General features: G+C 41.2%; 1 protein-coding gene across 1 annotated transcript in view; it reads right to left on the bottom strand.

The window, feature by feature from the left end:
- Positions 1-528: 528 nt before the first annotated feature.
- The window catches only part of LOC124281371 (major facilitator superfamily domain-containing protein 6-like), a 39,916-nt gene continuing 17,590 nt past the window's right edge, over positions 529-22,854 (bottom strand). Inside the window, 7 exon segments of the mRNA XM_046717410.1 lie at positions 529-2,856; positions 3,281-3,330; positions 3,880-3,948; positions 4,967-5,197; positions 8,113-8,134; positions 8,136-8,284; positions 10,252-10,359. Coding sequence (XP_046573366.1) covers positions 2,743-2,856; positions 3,281-3,330; positions 3,880-3,948; positions 4,967-5,197; positions 8,113-8,134; positions 8,136-8,284; positions 10,252-10,359 — 743 coding nt within the window. The 3' untranslated portion in view covers positions 529-2,742.

Raw genomic sequence — 22,854 nt, forward strand, 5'->3', positions numbered from 1 at the left:
TGAGCGGTGTATTTAAGGTAAGGTTAACAGAGGATCTACCACCCGTACGTATCTGAGCTGTTGGTTGTGGCGGCATAGCTCAAAGGCAACCGTCGTACACAGTTGGATTAGAGTTACTCCCCCTTCTGACGGCCGATAAAACGAACGTACATAAACACTGACTACATGTACTGGTTCTATTGCTACGTACACTGAGGGGCACACAATCATGTGCGCATATTGCTAAGAGAGACGTTTATGTCAACTATCAAAACTGGAACTATACAAATTGGAAATATAAAATGACACTGACACACAGCATCACAAAATGTCTTTGCAGAATGCGACGTAGGGTCGCCATTAACAAAAACAAACATAATCATACACATCGTTCGTGAAAGGAATCGCCGTGAACTTATGCATACAAGCCAACAGCGCTATCTACATGCAGCCAATACGGGCAACCCAGAACACTAACTGTGTTTAGGTCTATAGCGGTTCCTGATCAACGATCAGGGACTGGCGATTTACGGAAACCCAAGTTCTATGGATAGTCAGTTTCTTTAAAGTTGACTATCCATAGAACATGGTTTTCCTTCATCTTTACAACTTTAAAACTACCTCTCAAAGAAGACTGGCGATATGGGAGGGAAGGGCGGTGAGGGGCTGTTGGGAGGGGTTTTTTTTAAATAGTTTCTTGCAGAAAAACCTGGTACGCTTTTTGGTTCCATCCATTTATTTATACTTTTCAATCAGCGTAATTTCTTTTTTAAGCAACTCCTTAAGGAGGAACCACAAAATAACGTTGGTACACAAAGAATCTTTTAAAGACTCGAAAATTTAAAATATTCGAATATTTACAGAAACATAATAGTTCATGTGTTTGGGATATCCAGTGGCCTGGTCTTCACCTGACGCTATACAGAATTTGATTTTGGGTCACCACTGAGACTACTCTGATGTCAGTTAAAAACTTGATCGGTAACTGGTCGCAGTCTCCGATGGCCAGGTTTCAACCTGTCTGTAATACAGAATTTGCGTTCGAGTCACCATTCGCAAACCACTTTGATGTCATTATAAATCTGGATCAATAATTGGTTAGAGTCTCCGATTCTTCATCAACATAATTAAGAAAGACATAAATGTGACGTGTGGTCTGTATACATCACGGTGCCGGGACATACTATACGTAAACACGACAGGGATCGCCCTCCCATTCAGTACACATTCTACGTAGCGAGTGTCACATCGTAACTCGGGAAACCCATTTGTCCGGAACCTCTACCACTGAGGCGACCGGTCTCGGTTTAAGGAAATAACTCTAGCGTGATGTTTTCATTGGCGAATACTCAGGCTCAACAAAAATATTTTTTTCGAAAACTCAAATATTAACCATGTTGATAAATAAACGACAGACTTTCTGCATGTGATATAGTATTCCTCCGCGAGTCTCAACTATGTGTGTACGAGGGTTGAGTGTATGACAACGTAAGGATATGGATAGTGAGAGTATGCTAACTCGTACTGATGTAATGAATGACCAGGAATCTTGAAATCCAACATGCATACTGTTCTATGGTACCTCACAACACACATTTCATTACTCTATCTACATTCATGTGACGATCTCACTGGGTGGGCACAGACTTCGCCTATCTACAGTTCGTTGGCTTTGGCTAAAGTCGCTGTCCAGTGACAGGCAACGGCCAATCCTGGCCCACCGACAGCAACATGATATCTATAGCTCTGGTTATACTGTGGACAGTGACGCCCACGAGGCATAGCTTCATAAGTGCATAACCGCCACTGACAATTTGATATGACTTCCTTGCATGTTCAATCCGCACTAAACAGACTATACACAAGGTGACTATACGCATGATCTGTAAGCTTCGTTTGATAGGTTATGGGGCTAAGCATCACATAATGTGTTGGGCAGTGGAATCTCGAGATCTCTTGCTGTCTCCACACCAGATGTAGCTGAGTTGATACACCTTCAGAATATCATTTCAAGATCACCAGTTTATAGACTTTCATAAAACCATTTCACGATCAATAGGGCTGATGCATCTTAGTAAAACTCATCTCAGAATCAACATAGGTGATGTACCTTCATGACACCCTGTAAAATCATTAGTTTATATATTGTTTTATGCATTACATATCGATAACGCTTTGGCATGGACCTTTTTTCAGGTTTGCGGAGCGTGGGAGGTATTTGGTAGACCGACTGTATCATGCGAACGGATCCATCTTGATAACTCCAAGATGGTTATCTCGTTACAGCGATATGTTGTCGCTTTGTCCGTGGTTACCCTGTCAACCATACTGTGCTTACTTTTAGCCAACTCTTTGACACTTGTCTTCCTCCAGTAGCGGGCTTATCAACCAACCCGTGGTCACTTCCTAAATCGAACCACAGGAACCATATCGACATTTCCGTGGTTACCATGACAGCCGATCTTCATAGGAAGCTGACGTCAGCAGATGATGGCATCACAACTGTCTCGTGTAATAAGCTCGCAGGGTTAGTCCCACCACGTGTCACTCGAAGAACTATGATAACAGTGGAAAGGTCTGCTAGACTTCTATGTGAAACCGTTATTTCGATTTCGACGAGTGAATATCTAACTACACACAGTATCTACATTAATGCTGCTTTTCTGCGTGACTTCTTTCGATATCTTGTTGAACTAACTACAGTATACGACTGAGCTTGTAGAATATGAAGTTCAAGAGCGGGCTTGAGTTATGTGCCCCTGTTCAGGGCCCGTAACCCTGGTCGTATGTGTTGTACGGCTGCTGCTGGTATATCTGGGTGGGGATGTTGGGCGGCTCTTGCATCAGCAGACTGTCCTGTCCTCCTTGTTGATAGCCCTAGACAATACCAAAATAACAATATGCATTCAGAAATTCCAAGACATAGGTATCATATACAACTAACTATATACACCTGAAAAATGACTGTTGTACTCAACGCGTAAGCACATGACACACTCCCTGTAAAATGCTACACAACCTTGACAGGGCTCATCTTTATATTTCATGTCGGAATTAAATGTAAGCAATGGTTTTGAGACGATGTCATGTGAAAACTATTTCATTCAATGGCCTTATCGCATTTTCAGCTTCATTTCAACTTGAAAACTGATAGATATTGTCAATAGTTAGACACATAAAGAGCAAATTACATATTAGTGTGATAAGCAATTCATGGTGATTACCAGGTGATCTCAGGACTAATACATAAGGATTACTCTTGTTGTACAATACAATCTATATACACGTGTTCTGGACATACCTGAGAAAAGGCTCCATCGTCAAAGCCTCTATAGTTTCCATTTGCGAAACCTGAAACACGCGAGTTTGATAAATATTTACAGAATATTTTACGTACGCTTCAGATAGTCAGCAGCGAATGTTCACTTCAAACATTAATTCCCGTCACAAACATCTCCAGACAAATAATGTTTCATAAAATTATTATATCACCCCCCTCCCTAAAGGCAAAACTTAACGATGCCCCACATACTGACACACGTGGTTTTAATCAGTATTTTAAGCCAGCCACATGGTCAACTACAGTTGACAATTCTGTTTCTAGTGTTTTAGTCACATGTTATACATGATATAATTGAAACTATCTGGCAGAAAATACTTTTTTGAGGACATTGAGGATGTAAGATCGGAGTTGTTACACTGATCATATAACATCTGTTTTTCTTTCTGTGATTTGTCTATATTACTAACTTCGGAATATTCTGATCTCTAGTATGTTTACACTTATCACACACTAATACAACTTATCATGTACAGCAGCATGTACACACATGACTTTAATCGATATCCCCGTCTATATTCCCAACAGCGTTAGTAATGGAGGTGCTGTCGTCGACTAACCTCTGGGGCCAGTACCTGGGCTCTTCACTGGCAAGGTGTTGAGGCCGTCGTATGTCGTCGCGCCGTAGTCTACAGAAAACGAAACATACATCATGAAATCACAACAAACTATGAAACTATCCCGTTACGTCGCCTGCAGTGTGCACATGTATTAACGTTTATCAACACTGCCCACCAGCTGCCATCGTGACCTCAGTGTCAAGCTTGGATTTGAATTGACCAAAGTGTACGTAAAATCTTCATAATAATTCGTCAAAAAATTGATTTCAAGGTTCTGTGGAGGGCTCATTCATCTTCATTCGTGAAATTCCGTAACCTGCGGCGCTTGTCCCGGACTGACACGAACTGGTTACGAATGCTGGTTGGCTAACAACACACGCGTACTGACAATAAGATTAAGTCATGATTTCAAAACAACTGATTAGAATTACATTTTTATAATATAATTAAACCGGAATCAACAAAACATGCAAAATGCAAATCTTAATTTCATGGTCATCATTGTGAAATATGAATCTTAATGAGATGTTGAAACACCATTAGTTACAGAGCCACACACAGAGCCACAGCTATGTCAGATTAATGATCTCCACAGTCGTCGAATATTCCCCAAACAGCCTCAACTTGCCCCGAGAGTCGACTGTTCCAGACTCGGTCTTTTGAAGACCCCGGCTGCAATATTGCTGAATGTGGTGTGCTGATACTTTAGAGTGCGTCGCTACATTGTACAGGAATAACTCCTGGGGAGCGAAGGTCCGTAGTTTGATCCCTGCCCGTGTCATTCAAAAAGACGTTAAAATATTTGATTTAATTGTTTCCCTATTTCCGGTATCAAGGGGTTCTGGAAACAAGGACTTGTTGATTCGGAGACAGTCAGAGTGGGTAATAAACGTTAAACTGTTGCATAGTGTCTCAGAGGGCTATCTCTACAGAACCAGCATTAGAGCGGACGAGTACAACTGCCACAGAGACAAGCATACGCACGCACGCAAGCATGAACGCTAACATGCTCGTCGCTGTGTAGGTGCTCTACCCTTGAACACGACCTTAAACCCCATTTCACATAAGAAATAACTAAATGCTGTACCTGTATTCAGGGTTTCTTGATCGAGCTTACTGCTGGACAGGTCACGTGCCATACCGGAAGGCACTCCATGTGGTGCAAGATGGGTATTCTCCTCCAGGATCTGATGTGTCATCTTGCTGCTGCCCCCGTGGGAGAAGAAGCCCCGGTCCTCGAGGAAGTAGTTGACGCCGAGGTATACCACCAGGATTATGATGCAACACACGCCATATACCCGAAACGTTATTTCGCTGCCTGGAATCAATAGAACAGATTCAAAAGAATATTTATGGATGTAGTTTGAGGAACTCGGCTTTTCGAGTATGTTTTCCCTTCTTCAGCACTGACTGAAAATTAGGAAGCAGGCCGTTATATAAACATGGCCAAGGTGGGCACTTAAACAAGGGAAGGTAGCAGTCTTATACAGCAATGTTTCACTAGTTATGCATTGTAGCTGTAGATTTTGTGGGGGTTAGTTGCGTGCTATATCTAGACTTTGCTAGATTTAGGCAGAATATGATAGAATTATCTGGACTGGACTGGAAGGAACATACTCCAGAATCATCTGTCTTAAACAGATAAATTAGGGGACTTAACCCTTGCCTCTCATCACATGACATCTCAAGTCACCAGAAGACCAGCATTGATTGTGGCGATCAGTATACCCTGCCAGGCCTATTTGTAACCTCGATTAATCTTACTGAGAGGTGATAATTTCCATCATTGTGCTTTAGTCACTGCTCTTGTATTTTACTGTCTTGGATTTGGTTTGCCACTCTCTTCTGTACTGTCATAGTAATACATGTACCTTTGTATTGATAGTCATTGATTTGTGAACTTACTCATTAAATGTTAAGTACATCACAGTTCGGTGTTGATTGTTGAGTTCAAGCCTACTTCTTTTGAACTACAGATAACATTTTGGGTCATTTAGTTATGTACTTGCTTGTGTTCATTTCAATTGGGTATCCTAATTTTCCTTTCAGTAACCAAATAAATTGTACTCACCTCATTCAAAGACATTTGGGTATTTTGCCATTTCAAAAGTTTAAATGTTAGTGTTTGTTATTTATATTTTATCTGTTTTATGAGAATCTGCAAGTTGTTAAGTTCATTTCCTGAAATAGAACCTCTCAGTATACCTCAGTTATTTATCTATCCCCTGGTGCGCAAGCTAAGATTTGACATTTTTGTGTGTATGCATATAAGATCACATTTATTGAGTATTTACAAAAGTTCAAGCGTACTTGTACGCAATAGACTTAATAGGAATTGAGTTTTCACATAAATATTTGCGTAATTTACGCAGATACGCAGCTTATCTGTACCTCTGATTCTTTTATTGGCTGATTCCTGGTTTACGTTTTATTTGTAACTTGGGACTCAACACGTAACAGTAGATACCTGGGGCTGATTGGTAATATCAATGGACAAATAGAAGCCAGGAGCTAATCTAGTCATAGATAACGGTGACACAGTTTACCTAACACAACTGTGCTGATGATGAAAATCTTAACACACACATGGATGTAGAGTGATAAAACGTTTCTTCAAGGACAAAAAGAATATGTACTAATTCATTGATATATATATTGTTTTGTAATCAGAAACATCAGTATTGAGAACCCTCGGCATGACCAACCACTACTTTATCCACTGTGTTGCCCTACTGATCGGTTTGGTAGGGCAGGGGAAGGACAAACAACAGTTATTTTGCACTACTATTTTGTATGTTTGATACCTAATTTATAATTTTGATCATTTAACTTTCTCAGTATGTCAATAGAATTGCGTCATCTCAAACATTTTAATCACCACGTGTTCCTGTCACATGTTTATGACAATTTATTTCTCGTCTCTTTAACAGATTATCTATTCCTGGTTTAATCGATTTGGTCCGGGATCTTTTAAGTGGAACTAATAGTGAAGTGTGGTGGTACCTTTATCTACATTTTACAGCATTACAAACTTTATGCTGAATCATGTGGTTATGAAAACCTCCCACCTGTCTCAGGTATTGACGTTGTCACTTATCTCCACGAACTAACCAGTGTCAATATATCACATTAAAGGTAATCCTATTGTGGACAAGTAGGTCTATTCCACAAGGACTTAATATTAGAACTTTAAATCCTGAACCACAATATGGTAACTGGCAAATCAGATTAGTCAATGATTAGATGGGAGAATCCATCACTTCTATATATCCTGGTGCCTGTGGCAGCTAGCCTCTCACCATCGTTGTCTTGGACTACACATGCTGGGATTCCGAGCAAAATCAACAGACACAGAAAGTGCACACATGGATGTTTCAGACCATGTACATAATGTCTATGCTTTGTAAGTCACAATCAAACCACTTTTCAAAATGTGTATTTTTTGTTTTGTTGCTGTTGTTTTGTGTTGTTGTTTGGTTGTGGGGTACTTTCTTTCGTAAGCCAGTTTACATCCTCAGAGCCCCTTGCTTCCCGAAAGCAACGACTTAAAAAGAGTCAGATGATCCAAATGATAATTATTTTACAAAGTGATCTTAGCAACATTTCAGCAATATCTCAACGGATATCATATTATATGTACTGGGAATGGAACCTGGACCTGACGAGATAAAGTTTTATCCTCTTGGCTTCCTAACATACCAAAGTATATTCAAATTAGTGTGGGCAGGTCGTCCACAAACAGTCGCTGTTTATACTATTTAGTCGGACTATTCTAGCTTCAATGTATTCAGGGACCTTTTAAATAATGGAACAATTAGCGTGGTGTTCACTAATCTACATTTAACGGTATTACGACCTTTCTGCTGAATCAAGGGCTGATGAAACCTCCCACCTGTTCAAGTTGACTGTTGCATATCTTGTTAAGTTCTGAATACCTCAACCAACGATACATATGCTGGAAGGTACTGTCAGTGAATTAAACAACTAAAATAACTTGCGACTGAGTTGTCGTCTTTCTATTCGATAACACTTGGCAATGTCAACAAACCATTATGTCACAAAAGTGCCTTGCCATGTCGGTGTCATCAGAGATGTATTGTAAAACGATGTTATTGTTTCACAACTCCACACACAAAGAATGGTTGATTTGAAATATTCATGTACAACTGTAGTGTTAGACAAGGACGCCACAAGAACAACCTAGAAACCCTGGCCCAGTTATTGTTAACTTACCGTAGTGATAGACGAGGATGCNAAATGAGCACGCCGAACACTGCGCCACAGCCCCGCCCAAGTCCGTGGTGCAGGCCCACAAGGATGCCCTGAGCCGATGCCCTGAGGGACTTGGGAATAGCCTGGGTGATGTAGGAACAGCATGCCGCCCACACTGCAGCGTGTGTCAGGCCTGAAGACGTACACAGGATACATGATACACTTTATGCTGACACAGTCTCAAGTCGAATGGCAATCACATGTTTTAGTGCACCCATGTTATACAATGACACCACTTTCAGTCAAAGCATGTTATACAATGACACGATCATTCACTCAAAGACTGGTATGACGTGACACCTCCTTAACTCCAAGAATGTCCCACGGTATGGTGATGGTAACACGTTCTGTAGACATGATAACAATACTGACCACCCTGTCACAAGAACACCACCCGTGCACTCGCTACATCCGGGGCTTGCATCAACGTCATCGACATGCTACTGCCGCGGAGACTGCATGACTTGTGCTTTGGTTTGAGGATGGTATCAGACAAAACAATCATTAATCGTCTGCAACTGGAATTAGACAAAGAAGGCATGCATTTGTCCATGTATAGATGTTTGCATCCACGGCAACGTATGGAGAAAGTACGGACTCGAGTCTGATTCAGTGATGAGTCATGATTTCTTCTCCAACCAAAAGACAAAAAAACAGCGTAACTACCGATGTTAAAGTCAACCGTTCCTCCGAACTGCGTTCCATAGGTCGAATGATTTGGTTGCGGATAATGTGATGGTGTCGGGTGCCATACCCAACACAGATCTGACCTGTTGAGGTTTTGGGGAATCTGAGAGCAATCTGGTACACCGACCAAATTCTTCAACGCCCCTTTCTTCCGATTATCAACCGAAAGAGAGAAGTATTTCAAGATAACAACGCGACACTTTTGACTTCCTTCATAATTCTAACGTCAATGTCTTGTCATGGCCTTTCAGATCTGAACCTTATATGTGGGTTGACCATGATAACCGTGTACGTCAATGTCTTGTCATGGCCTTCCAGATCTTAACTGTATCTGTGGGTTGACCACGACAGACGTGTACGTCAATGTCTTGTCATGGCCTTTCAGATCTGAACCTTATATGTGGGTTGACCATGATAGACGTGTACGTCAATGTCTTGTCATGGCCTTCCAGATCTTAACTGTATCTGTGGGTTGACCACGACAGACGTGTACGTCAATGTCTTGTCATGGCCTTTCAGATCTGAACCTTATATGTGGGTTGACCATGATAGACGTGTACGTCAATGTCTTGTCATGGCCTTCCAGATCTTAACTGTATCTGTGGGTTGACCACGACAGACGTGTACGTCAATGTCTTGTCATGGCCTTTCAGATCTGAACCTGATCTGTGGGTTGACCATGATAGCCGTATACGTCTTTGACAACATACGCCACAGATACTTGCACAACTGGAGATTCAGGAAGAAAGGAGAAGAATTTCGCTGGGCAGAATCCGTATTCAATCTGTGGCAAAGAGGTGTATGGCAGTGATAAGAGCACACGATGGTCACACCAGGTACTGATCGGAAGGCCTCCTACTCCATCGTAGCATTATGCGTCTTCTACAGAACGTGTTATTATCACCATGCTAACTTTCATCCTTGTATCAATCAAAGTAATGAAACATGAACGTTTTATTGAATATTAAACATTTTCAAAGTTAGTCTATGCCTTTTTAGGAGTGCTACTCCACATACAATAGTATTATTATTATCACTATTATACGATATTTATATAGCGCACATATCCAGGGAATTAGTGCTTGCTCAAGGCGCTGGTATTTTTTTCCTTCGATCATTGGATGTCAATCTCAACGGCACATCGTGTTATCAATCTCAGCTCCCTGGGGAGTATACAACTCTTGCAGCCACTAGGCGCACCGAATTATTGTGGCTTTCTCATCCTGACGAGGTACCCATTCACAGCTGGGTGGACTGGGACACATAGTCACAGTACTTTGTCCAAGTGAACTTTACCAAATTGCCTTTGGCCAGAGGTTATGTACATACAATTCACTCTTACTGTATTGTGGTTTTCTGTGTGTAAACATCGCAGTCATACCATCTGTACAACACCAAAGACCCAAGACCTACCTTGGACGAACTCGAACGGGAGAACCCACCATGGGTTTTTCAGCCATGATATGTACATAAACCTCAAAATGTTGCCAAGGAGACCGGCATACAGCACCCTCACGTGACCTGAGGAGGAAAGAAGGATGTTTATCAAAACCTTCATATCATTTATTGTTGCATTTCGTACATATGTGTTTACTTACTTTTTGAAATTATTTTTTAAAAAAACAACACTTTGAACGTAGGAAGTGAGTGAGTGATCATGTTTTAATGCCGCTCTTAGCAATATTCCAGCAACATCTCGCCAAGGCATAAGAACTGGGCTTCACACAGTGTACCCATGTAGGGAATCGAACAAGGGTCTTCGGCGAGGCGAGCGAACGCTTTAAGCACTAGGCTACCCCACCGCCCCTAAGCTTTAAAGCCAAATCATATAGTCTTGGACAGAAGCCAACTCTAAACTTGCATGCATATAAGGCTTCAGGGTTGCGGATGCAGGGCAAGATATGATTTCCCTTTCCGCAAACACACAGATACATTTACTATAATTCTCACCGCTATGCTGGAGTTTACGCCAAAGGGGCTTTTTGCGTCAACGTGTTTCAACGATTCATAGTGCAAATGATGTGTGGTTACGTGTGGTTATATAAAACGTTATTTCTTTATTACTATGTATACTCGAGCTCGTACCTCTGAACAACAGCCAAAATAGAATGTTTGCAACAGAGCTGGAAAGGGACAAGTATGATTCGTTGTATAAACCTGACACAAGTTGGTCATGAAACGGTTGACCTTGAACTATCACTTTCATCCTCTGAGCCTGAAGGTCAAGGTAACATGACAGTTCCTTCTTGAAAACCTGTAACGTCAGATTCGTGACGTCTATGTTCGAGGTGGTATTTGTGGTGAGTTCGTAAACATTTTTCACAGTTGACGTATTCTGTGAATAGGATTTTTTACCACTGGAAAAAAATATGATAGAGTCTACCAGATAATGCCTTTGACTTAGTCTCGTCTATTGTCAATTCAAGATTCAATATCACTTTCTACGTATGCTCCTCTTCTATTCAGAGTTAATTCAGAGAAAAAGGTTACAGAGAATTCATTGATAATAAAGTTTTCATTGCCATCACGCTTCCTCTTTCATCACTGAAAATTAATATGTGGCAACTTGAACCCTCCCCTCAACAAAGCAGCACTTCAATTTTTCGATTATCTTTGCTGGCCATACAGGAATGTGTGTCAATCAAATCACACAATCAATTCACAGATCTCGCGAGTCTGACACAATGTTTCCGTTTGACCAAACACAATGGAGCGCTGTTTATCGAACCTTGGTACAAAGACACGAAATACATTTAGTAAGCATGCACAACCTGAATGTGACAGGCTTCATTCCCCGACGCGTGTAGCAGGGCAGACATGGAGTCACAGTCGGGTCTTTATTGTTCATTTGATCACGTCCCACCAAATCTCTCCCATGCAATGAATAATTGTGCCTGATCAATACACATTGCAGACACGTTCCATTCATCATGGCAGTCAATAGAGCAGTATTACTCCGCTTACAAGGGCGTGATGAGGTTCCACCACGACCACGTGACAGGGAGGTGATTGGTCCGTCTTGATGTAAGTACATATGACAAATTATGGGGTGCTAGATGTGAGGATTTTGTAGCGTAATTGGATTACAGGATACGGGTGATCCTGCGGATTTCCTGAATTGATTTGACTGCAAGAGCGCTATCATCTCTCAGAAGCAGAACCCGGCGAATGCATGTCTTCAAGAGCTTGCAAGTGGCCTATTCTTAGCAAGATTAGAGACGGCAGTTTTTGACAGGAAATAATCCCATGATGCATTTCGGTTCCAGAGGGTGCGCATCAGGAGATTGAGAATGATGGCGGCTTGTCACTTGACGCAAGGTCTTAGTCTTGGTTTTCAACCGCGTCGTCAACAGCTCCTGATACATCACTGTCGCCATGCCGCACAGCTACATCAAAAACTTAACGCCGCTGTCGACGGTACGGATATTGAATTTTGTTCAGTTTCTGTATAAATCGCACCATGCGGTATGACTTAATCAACCACGGCTAAGCGTGAAGGGAAAAACAATTTACATTTTTAGGTTGAAACATCTCAGCAGTGGCGAATAATAAGAGAAAGGAGAGTTTCGTTGACAGTTTTCATTATTTACCAGTACAATTATATTTTAAGGATCACTTCCATGAAAAGAAAATCACGACGTGTTACAAAGTAATAACATCACGTAGTGGATGATTAATACATCTACTCCGGATATTATGACCCCCAAGGAAACCTTTCAAATCGCCTCTCAAGGCCAACACTGAGTCATCAGGACCTACTTTGTTTGCATAGACAGGGGCATAGTTTCCTTAAATAGAGTGAGTGAGTGAGTTTGGTTTTACGCCGCTTTTAGCAATATTCCAGCAATATCACAGCGGGGGACACCAAAAATGAGCTTCACACATTGTACCCATGTTAGGAATCGAACCTGGGTCTTCAGCGTGACGACCGAACGCTTTAACCACTAGGCTACCCCACCGCCCCTCCTTAAATAGAAACATACAGATATGTCGAATTAGGAAAGACCATGGTTTGTTGTATCAGCAGTTTATGTCAGTTAGCCATTCCAGATTCGCTGGAGCTATCTCAAAACAATAGGAATGCGGCATGAAACCCTTACATTAGGTCAATCTGGATTCTATGTTCACAGTATCAGCTCTCAAGAAAGACGCGTTACACCATGTCACGTATAGCAATGAAGGAAAACCTCACCAGTAACATCAGTGTCCAACAAAACACACACAGTTGTCGTCAGTGTCTTAAGACATGCCAACAGACACAAACCCACCATCGAGGTAAGGCAGTGTCTACAAAAACACCATGAACCAAACGCCCACCATTGAAGTCAGTGCCAACAGAAACGCACAAAACACAAAACTCAAGGTCGAGGTCACTGTTTTCAGAAATGCAACTCCCGTGGTCAACGTCAGTGCCAACACACGCCCACCATCGAGGGTAGTGTTTGCAGAAATATCAACAAACATACAACCACCATTGAAGTTAATGTCCTCAGAATCGGCAACATACAAATACCAACAAACACAATCAATGTCTCCAGACAAGCCAACATACACCTACCATCGAGGACAGTGTCTCCAAACAAGCCAACATACACCTACCACCGAGGACAGTGTCTCCACAAAAGCCAACATACACCTACCACCGAGGACAGTGTCTCCAGACAAGCCAACATACACCTACCACCGAGGACAGTGTCTCCAAACAAGCCAACATACACCTACCACCGAGGACAGTGTCTCCAAACAAGCCAACATACACCTACCACCGAGGACAGTGTCTCCAGACAAGCCAACATACACCTACCACCGAGGACAGTGTCTCCAGACAAGCCAACATACACCTACCACACAGTGTCTCCAGACAAGCCAACATACACCCGAGGACAGTGTCTCCAGACAAGCCAACATACACCTACCACCGAGGACAGTGTCTCCAGACAAGCCAACATACACCTACCACCGAGGACAGTGTCTCCAGACAAGCCAACATACACCTATCACCGAGGACAGTGTCTCCAGACAAGCCAACATACACCAACATACCACCTGAGGACAGTGTCTCCAGACAAGCCAACATACACCTACCACCGAGGACAGTGGACAGTGTCTCCAGGACAGTGGCAAGCCAATATTCACCTATCATCGAGGACAGTGTCTCCAGACAAGCCAACATACACCCATACCTCCGAGGACAGTGTCTCCAGACAAGCCAACATACACCTACCACCGAGGACAGTGTCTCCAGACAAGCCAACATACACCTACCACCGAGGACAGTGTCTCCAGACAAGCCAACATACACCTACCATCGAGGACAGTGTCTCCAGACAAGCCAACATACACCTACCACCGAGGACAGTGTCTCCAGACAAGCCAACATGCACTACTACCGAGGACAGTGTCTCCAGACAAGCCAACAGACACTACCTTCGAGGACAGTGTCTCCAGACAAGCCAACATAAACCTACCACCGAGGACAGTGTCTTCAGACACGGCAACATTCACCAACCATCGAGAAGCGTGGCATCAGACACGCACATAAACAAACAACCACCATCGAGATCAGTGTCTCCCGACACGCCAAAACTACAAAACTCACCATCTCAGTCAGCGTCAACAGACATCCCAACAAAAACATCAGTGTCCTCAGACAAGCAAATAAGCAAACAGCCACCATCAAACACACCAGAAACGCAGACAAAACCAATATCACCAAACCACGTAACTGTCATGTATCCAAGCAGGCCGACAATGATCCCCGCTCCCCCAACCCCTATCGTGATGGGTGTTCTCAGACACTCTAAACAGACTCAAACAACAAAACTCGTCCATCGTCAACTTCAGTGTCTTCAGACACGCCAATAAATCCCTATTGTCGCCGTCATTGTCTACAGACTCACCACCGAGATAAGTGTATTCAACTACACCGACAAACAAACTCCATCATCCTGGTAAGTATATCCAGACTTGCTAGCAGTAGGTATCCGGAGAGCGTGTTGTCAGTGCATAAAAATGATGTATGCCAGTGTATTTTACCTACTCATAGTTGTTGGCTATCCCCATGTGCCACAAGTGTCACGGCAATCAATACTTACAACATCGAAACCCCATGGTCAAGTACCTTTTGTAATTCTCCACAATGAGCTAAGAGGCTACAACACAAACATATACCCATCAAAAGAAGTTAAGGAACACCCAGTTCTTTCATATTACTGTAACTCTGAAGTTGTTCTGACATGTTGAAGTGTACGTACGACCCTCTACTCTTGCATATGTAACATGTGGATTGGCGCAATTAATGGGTACGAGGGTGTTTCCAATGTAATATCTAAAGCGTTTATATAACTGAACAGTAACATCAAGGGTTTGTGGAAATATCTGTTACAAAAGCAAATAATGTTTATGGGACTTGTTTTACAAATGAGTATTTCCTTATCATCGACGTGCTCTCTCTCCTATTTGTGAGCAACCTTGGTAGCTACAGCATATTGAATATATCCACACTGCCAAAACCTCAGTGTGTCTTTCTGATGTGTTACATTAATAACCACTACGAATTTCATATCGTGCTATTTTGATAATGCACGCTAATGGAAGTGTACATAAAAGCATTTACAGCCCATCTAGCATATCGATAACGTTCCAAAACTCAAGGTCAAGGACATTTTGAAACCCACGTGATCAAATCAAAAGGACGCCGTCAAAGTTTGCCCAATCGTAATTTCCCTACAACTACTGCTATTGATGCTTGAAGCAGTACATACAAAACCTTACTTCCGTTTAGAATTGATCACTGCAGAAGCTGCGAGCTCCATCTCAAGAAGTGATCAATTTGTGGCACTGTTGGCGTTTCTCCTTCAGACGGCTTGCAAAAGCTAACAAGGCCGTTCCTGACAAAACCTCAAGAATAATTTCTGAAAGAACCTCCACAATCTGACAGAAGACAAATTAATAACCTCTAAGACTGTTTTCATTTTTCTACTAGTTTTCGATCTGGTGCTGAAAGGAAAACTTCCAGATTTAGAGGCGTCATGTATGGTGTATTTACCAGTGTTGCTCATGGACAACCACACGCCCCTTGTCAATATCCCCTCGCTGAAGCAGAGGGGGTTTAAGGTGTCAAGTGAAAAAATAGGTCTCTCAGATTCAGCTGTGTTTAGATAATTTTAGATAATTAAAAACCAGAATGAAATTTCGCAATTTTGAAGAGACTACGAACATACATTCAGCATATTTACCTAGTCGGAAGTATCGCTGGAATACTGAGTGTGCGTACAGGGAACCACTTTAACAGTGCAAATAGTGGTGCAAATAGTAGTCCATTAAGGATATTGAAGCAATCAAAGACTCGGAGTCCTCGAAAAATGGAAACATGTTTTGGAAAAGCAATAGCTGAAATATGTCACACATATTTCGTCAATAACTGAATCACATGCGTTGATAGCCAACTAGTAAAGAAAATATTTTCCTGTTTCAATGGGAAATAAAACTGTGTACGTAGTTACGACAGGCAGCCGAAGCATACCTGGCCTTAACACTTAAGACCACGTTATTGCTGCGATATAACTACTGTTGGCAGAGCGTGCAATATCGCCGCACCAAGAGATCCCCTAATTAGTGACTGATACCGTTTTCGAGGCCTTTCCGGGAAGGGCTTCCGTTACTCTACATCAATAAATCCAATATGGCGACAGGGCCTCTGGTTGGGCAGACGTGAGGTGAATGAGATTTGACGGATTATGACATTCAAACAAGCCCATGGTATCCCTGAGCTTCCCTGTACCAATGGCTGAGTACGCCATGCATCGAGAGTCTCTCGTCTTAATGGCCAACTTTGAAGTAACAAGGGAGGTCGTTCCATTCACTTCTCCATGAAAGGTTTCTGTTCAAGAATGGAAAGGTTTTGTTGAGAACTGACAGCTAGCTGTCTGTGAGTGCCGTTCTTACCAGGCTTGATGTGATATATCTAGGACATGTTGAATTCAGTCCTGGCAATACAAGCAAATGAAGCCAGATCAAAGCAGGGGTTGGAGCTAAGGCTCAATGTATGTACCTCGGTCAGTTGACATTAACAGAATGTTAAGAAGATGTGGAACACGGTGGATACCATCTAGTTTGAACTGGAGGGATATTCTTGATATTCTTCAAAACTCATTTTGGAACTTAAAGAAGTAATCTAACCTTCAGTTGCTTCTGAAATATTTCAGTGGGTATAGGGGCGGCAGAGTCACCAAGTGTTTTTATCACATTTATTTCACATTTAACAATGACTAGTAGGTTTGTACATCTATATACTGTAGTTCCAAGTATTAATGACATACATTTCTGTGTAACCCGAAGATTATACACTTATATAGTTCCAAGTATTAATAACATACGCTACTGTGTAACCCGAAGATTAATTACTTCAATGACTACTACTCAAATGACTTATGGACCACCAATTCAATTCAAGTTAATATGACTATTTTATCACGTTTTCCCAGTGTATCTGCCATCAGGTACGAGCAACTATGATTGAGTGAGTGAGTGAGAGTGTGGTTTTTCGCCGCTTTCAGCAATATTCCAGCAATATCACGGCAGGGGACACCAGAACGGGGCTTCAAACATTGCACCCATGTGGCGATGCGAACCCGAGTTTTCAGCGTGACAGTTATAAACTCCAATAAAAAAATTATTCAGATCATATAGATTAACTTGTGTTGCTAACATCAGAAATGATACGTGACAAATTATGGCCTTTGAAATACTGTGGACGCGACGACCCCGATATAAGGTCAGTTTGATATTACCTTTGATGGCGGTTTACACGATCTTGCTTTTAACAGTCCGCTGTTTTGAACCTGAACACAACAATATGTTGCCGGGATCAATGGTGGACAAAGGTACCGTAGACCGGTACAAGGCGTTATAGGGTTTGATAGTAGATCAAATCAACCTCAACAGCCACTACACCGTATTGAACCCGTGACAGACACCTAATTCGATTATCTATTGTTTCTGATCTACACGATAAACTTATGCCACAAACATCCACTGGCGTTTTGCCATCGACGGATTGTTTTTAACACATGACCGCCCGCCAAGTTTCTTTACCAAAGGATTCAAGTCATATTTCTAGAGGCATATGTTTGCATGGAATATCATTATAACCTGCCGTGGAAAGGGAAGTTATGAACAAGAAAAGGTTATTCAATAGTGATGAGTTTGATATGGGTACCATAATTCTGTATGTAGTTTGCATGTCTCGATGGCTGTTTTCAGTCTCGTAACGTTTTTAAGAGTATACTTATTTTGACCGGGTACTGTATTCCTGTGTTCATAGAAAATAGCGTTGTACTTATATATCAAGATTTCCATTGATTTGTCTATTATAACCTACTGACAGGCCACATTAATTAATCCCAATATTGTTATATCACATGTCATATGCAATATTCATGTAACTACCAGCTGTGACCTAAGTGACATACTTATTAGGTTTCAAATCAGAATAAACGGTGCTACCGTATGGCCATATGTGTTCTTCTCCAGATACACAGTCTGTATTCCCTCCGTTACCGACACAAGGGGAGCAGTGCAAGGCTTTGACTCTGCAAGGATCAGGATATCAGAGAGCCAATGCCCAGCAGCGTGCCGTTAGCCACAAGAATATTGAACAAATTTACAGATTTGTTTGGACAAGCGCCAAATTTGGCGAAAGAAGAGACGGTCTGTGGTTTGAACTGGCTGATTCTTGTTTATACAATAAGTGATGCTGTGTTGCGGGGTGTAGACCGTTCATGTGAACCACGTTCAACACGTGACTGACGCAAGGGCGCTATATGAGGTGTTACGTGGTCAACCAGCTCACAGGCCAATAATTCTTGATTTGTCCCTGAAGCACGCGTGTTCCCGTTGGCCCAGAAGCTCGCAATCGCGTGGTAATCGTTTGGAACACAGGACAATAGAACATTCATTGCGCCATATTCCACATTACACTATATCCTTGATTCCTGAACCCGGACATCTGTTAAACCGTACACTCGTTTATCCGTACCTGGGATACGCTGAATTAGAAGGAAACATTTCATTACAAACGTCAATGTATCGTCTTTTACCTTGCTTCTACAAAACACAGAATCAAGGTGACAGGGGTGTACACAATGGTTGTTGGAATGTTTGTGGGGTGACAGGGGTGTTTCCGAAAGACACCACATGTTTCAACTTTCATATATAAAATATTGTATAAATCCGTAGTATTCTTTCAATAACCTCAGCTGTGTGGGTAGTGCGTTAAAAGTGAGTTAAATCAACGGTGTAACGCCGCTCTGAATAATATCCAACTCAAATCAGAACGTAGAACGGGTCAGTTTAACATGGAATGAAAGCTCCAAGTCAGATGGTTACCACTTTGGTGAATCCAGCAACAGGTATGGTGCTGACAAACTATGAAATATAATCAGGGAGAACCGGGATTCGAACCAACAACCATAGGTGCCGTGTGTGCCAAAGGGACGCAACTCTGTCCAGCGAATTTGCAATGCCAAGAAGACTTAGCCTGGTTCCCGGGGTCTGCTGCGCTAACGCTTCAGTGTCGTAATACTACACCAACTTCTAAATGCCTTTGAAGAATTTTGCTTCAGTGTAGGAGCGTTAGCGCAGCAGACCCCGGAAACCAGGCTGTTGGCTACCAGTGCCCTATATTCCTTCACGAACTTCTGGTATCTTCAACAGCGAGTGTTTAAAGCGGGTACTATAAACAAATAATTATCGGCTAACAACTAGTTATACACACATTATTTATACGACACATTCGGATGATATTGGAACACTATGTTCGAAGATAAGAGATTTGACAATGCAAAACTACCTCAAAACACAGTTTGGGAGTTTGTATATGCTAGTCTCACGAAGCACTTCTTTCATAATTATCCCTTCATGACATTAGAGATTACAGTATATGATTTACGGTAGCGGTAATTCGTTTTAATTGACGTGCAATTAATAAGCTGCATCCTTGACTGCTGTCAGTTCAAAGAGAACTCAAAGATTGTGTTATGGGAAGGATAAATATTTGATACTGTCAGGCGGATGTTCCTGTCAATCCCAAAACGACAGTTATCGCACTAAATACCATACCGTCGATATCTCAAAGCACATGTCAAAATACGGCTTCTTGCTGTGCACGATCGTTGCGTGACTTACGGTAGTTCGGTCACTGCGCATGTGCATGAAATCAATATTTGACTGAATAATGAAGGTAATCACTAGTCATTAGGAAGGCAGCATCGTCGGAATAGCTTTTGATTAATGCCCATCTGTCAGAGGATTCTAACGTGTGCAATGTGCAAAAGCAAACGATTAAAGTGCTATTTAATGCATTTTGATCGACCGATACCCTCTGTACATAGCGATGGATTATTTATGCTATATTCGTTACAACTGATTTCACATCAATATATTTGCGTCAGTCCTCACCTGGCGTCCAGAGTGAGGTTAGAATTAAATGAATCAGACAGCGTCTTTCTTCTCGGGAGCCATCCCAAAGGAATACCAAGATAAGAACATGTCTGTACCAGGTCGGCAGCTAATCTAACATTCTTCTACACAGGGCGATGTGATCAATTTCATTTCCCTTACGCTCTATAAATGGAGACAGAATGAAACTACTTGAAAGTATGTTTATATTTAGTTATACTTACAGATGACATGGCATTATTAGCATTGACATTCCTCCATTTCACAGAGAGATCTTAAGTAACAGATAATACACTGCGTGGGTTTCCCTGAGACTAGAGCTGACGAGGAAGCATAGTAGGGGATGTTTGTTTGACTTAAAGAGACAAGATATTACCTAACTATTTCGTCCATGAAATGGAAGAATGTTGTTTGTCGGAGAGGGTTCCAATTTGGTAAGAGCTGAGTCATGTAAAGGCAATAGTTATATCGGGGCTTCATCATCTAAACATGTTTCATTTCAAAGATCCAAGAAATATCTTTTAAACACAATGGTCAACGTGGACAAGCGTAGTCCATATTATTATAGACATAATTTCAGAATATAATTATACTGGTAAATGTAGCCCTGTTATACTGAAGACCAGGTTAATAACCTATTTTCAGCACTTATACTTATAATTTAGCGTTATTACAAATCCAAATGAGATCCAACATAACTACAAGTTATCAATTATCAATTTTAGCGTCGTTTACTGAAGACAATAATTCTAAACGATTTAGGCCTCTTTCGATGAATGACTTAGTTACCAATTTACACCTCTTATACAAAAGATAGTAATGTTAACCAAACCTAAATCTCTAATGCCTAAACATCAACTTTAATTACCATATAGACCTCAAATACTGAAGATAAACATAATTACCAACTTAGACCTCTAAGACTGAAGATGATAGTAATAATTACCAACTTACACCTCTTACTCCACAGATAAACATAATTACCAACTTACACCTCTTACTCCACAGATAAACATAATTACCAACTTACACCTCTTACTCCACAGATAAACATAATTACCAACCAACTTACACTCACTACCAACTTACACCTCTTACTCCACAGATAAACATAATTACCAACTTACACCTCTTACTCCACAGATAAACATAATTACCAACTTACACCTCTTACTCCACAGATAAACATAATTACCAACTTACACCTCTTACTCCACAGATAAACATAATTACCAACTTACACCTCTTACTCCACAGATAAACATAATTACCAACTTACACCTCTTACTCCACAGATAAACATAATTACCAACTTACACCTCTTACTCCACAGATAAACATAATTACCAACTTACACCTCTTACTCCACAGATAAACATAATTACCAACTTACACCTCTTACTCCACAGATAAACATAATTACCAACTTACACCTCTTACTCCACAGATAAACATAATAACCAACTTACACCTCTTACTCCACAGATAAACATAATTACCAACTTACACCTCTTACTCCGCAGATAAACATAATTACCAACTTACACCTCTTACTCCGCAGATAAACATAATTACCAACTTACACCTCTTACTCCGCAGATAAACATAATTACCAACTTACACCTCTTACTCCGCAGATAAACATAATTACCAACTTACACCTCTTACTCCACAGATAAACATAATTACCAACTTACACCTCTTACCCCACAGATAAAACATAATTACCAACTTACACCTCTTACTCCACAGATAAACATAATTACCAACTTACACCTCTTACTCCACAGATAAACATAATTACCAACTTACACCTCTTACTCCACAGATAAACCTAAGTACCAACTTACACCTCTTACTCCACAGATAAACATAATTACCAACTTACACCTCTTACTCTACAGATAAACATAATAACCAACTTACACCTCTTACTCCACAGATAAACATAATTACCAACTTACACCTCTTACTCCACAGATAAACATAATTACCAACTTACACCTCTTACTCCACAGATAAACATAATTACCAACTTACACCTCTTACTCCACAGATAAACATAATTACCAACTTACACCTCTTACCCCACAGATAAACATAATTACCAACTTACACCTCTTACTCCACAGATAAACATAATTACCAACTTACACCTCTTACTCCACAGATAAACATAATTACCAACTTACACCTCTTACTCCACAGATAAACATAATTACCCATTTAAACTTGGATGGCCTTGCATAGATTCAATTAGTAATTTTGACTTGATTCACCGAAGACAAAATTAATCACCAATTTAGACCCTGTTTCTGGAGACCAGAATGATGACTTATTTACGCCTAGTTTACTGAAGATCAATACAATCAGCAATATCGTCCTGGTCTGGTAACTTTAAATGCCCTTGAATATCACCCTATCTATCACCAAGAACTACTTTATCTCTCCAGTTCGAAAGAATTTGGGCATTGACTTGTATTCCGGATTTCTGAAGCGTTTTATTGAATGGAGATGACGTCAAATTCAATTGCATTTAAAAAAGGGTTGATCAAT

The sequence above is a fragment of the Haliotis rubra genome, unplaced genomic scaffold, assembly GCF_003918875.1.
Source record: "Haliotis rubra isolate DU_JTF1 unplaced genomic scaffold, ASM391887v1 Scf283, whole genome shotgun sequence".
NCBI classification, from domain to species: Eukaryota; Metazoa; Mollusca; class Gastropoda; order Lepetellida; family Haliotidae; genus Haliotis; species Haliotis rubra.